Here is a 1319-nt window from a genome sequence, read left to right on the forward strand (position 1 = left end):
GGAGCCCTCGGGGGTGATGTAGCGCAGCGCCTCCTCGTCCTGCCGCTGGATCCGGGAGTTGGGGACCCAGGCGAGGATGAGGGTGGCCCCCAGCAGCTCATCCTTCTCCATGTACAAGCACAGGTAGCCTGGGGGGAGGGGGACGGCGGTGAGGGAGGGCCGTGAGGACTGGGGAGCCTGGGGACAGTCGGGCCTGGGATGAGTGACAGCTGCGGGGTTGCTAAGTGCCCAGGCGAGGACCGGGCCGCACCGCCCCAGCAGCTGCCTGTCGTGCGCTTTCCTCCCCCCGAGCCCTCCTCACGTCCAGAGCCCCACCCTGTCCACCTGGGGTCCACCTCAGGCCTGGAGCCCAGAGCTTTCCTGCCTGGGGCCGGTCAGCGCCCCGTCCAGCAGCCAGGAGGCCCCTCCCAGCGTCGCAGCCTGTGGGGAGGGACGCAGGACAAAGACTTTCCCACGGGGATGACCTCCAGATGGTGGCTGCCCTACGGGCCTCGTTCAGGTGGCCACCGCCCTCTCGGCATATTTTTCTTTTTTTAAAAAAATATATTCTTATTGATTTCAGAGAGGCAGGGAGAGGGAGAGAGAAACATCGATGATGAGAGAGTCATGGATCGGCTGCCTCCTGCACGCCCCGACTGGGGATGGAGCCTGCACCCCGGGCCTGGGCCCTGACCGGGAATCGAGCCGTGACCTCCTGGTTCACAGGCAGACGCTCAGCCCCTGAGCCACGCCGGGCGGGCATGTTTCTCTTTAATGCAGCTTCTGGGAGAGGGGCCCCCTCCCATGGCCCGCTGATGGCAAAGGGCAGTATCTCGGAGGCTGGCAGCGGGTGGGCGGGCTCTCTGGGCTCCTGCACCCTTAGTTTGGGGGGACGGTGGCATTTCCCACGGCAGCACCTGCCATTTCGAGGTGTCCTGATTCCCGGGCCCGTTGCACAGGCCCCCGGCCCCCCCGGCCCCCCGGGCTCTGTTCTGAGAGGTCATCTAGGGCGGGAGCTGGGCCTGTACACGCCTCAGGGCTCTGCCCCACACACGGCTCCCGTTCGAGAGCCCGGGGCTACGGGCCAGCTGTGCACGGGGACCAAGTGTTCCCACATCAGTCACGTGGCTCTGGGACTGGGAGGAGCGCCCAGACCCCTGCCCCTCCCGCCCGCCTTCCATCGCAGCAGGACTCAGCCACAGCCTCCAGGCCACTACACCCAGAACACACGGCCCCCTCAGACCTGGGCCCAGACCTCCCCCCCCCAGCACACCTGTCCCTTCACTGGGCAGGTGACCACAGGGTGAAGGTGAGGACAAGTGGGGAAGTGACACCTGAAC

At 66.4% G+C, this 1319-nt stretch overlaps 1 protein-coding gene across 1 annotated transcript in view; it reads left to right on the forward strand.

Moving 5' to 3' along the window:
• Window positions 1–724: 724 nt before the first annotated feature.
• Window positions 725–1319, forward strand: part of LOC106723720 (spore wall protein 2-like) — a 15662-nt gene continuing 15067 nt past the window's right edge. The window contains exon 1 of the mRNA XM_014528377.1: window positions 725–830. Coding sequence (XP_014383863.1) covers window positions 741–830 — 90 coding nt within the window. The 5' untranslated portion in view covers window positions 725–740. The remainder of the gene's footprint in view (window positions 831–1319) is intronic.

This window comes from Myotis brandtii, unplaced genomic scaffold, assembly GCF_000412655.1.
Source record: "Myotis brandtii unplaced genomic scaffold, ASM41265v1 scaffold632, whole genome shotgun sequence".
NCBI lineage: Eukaryota > Metazoa > Chordata > Mammalia > Chiroptera > Vespertilionidae > Myotis > Myotis brandtii.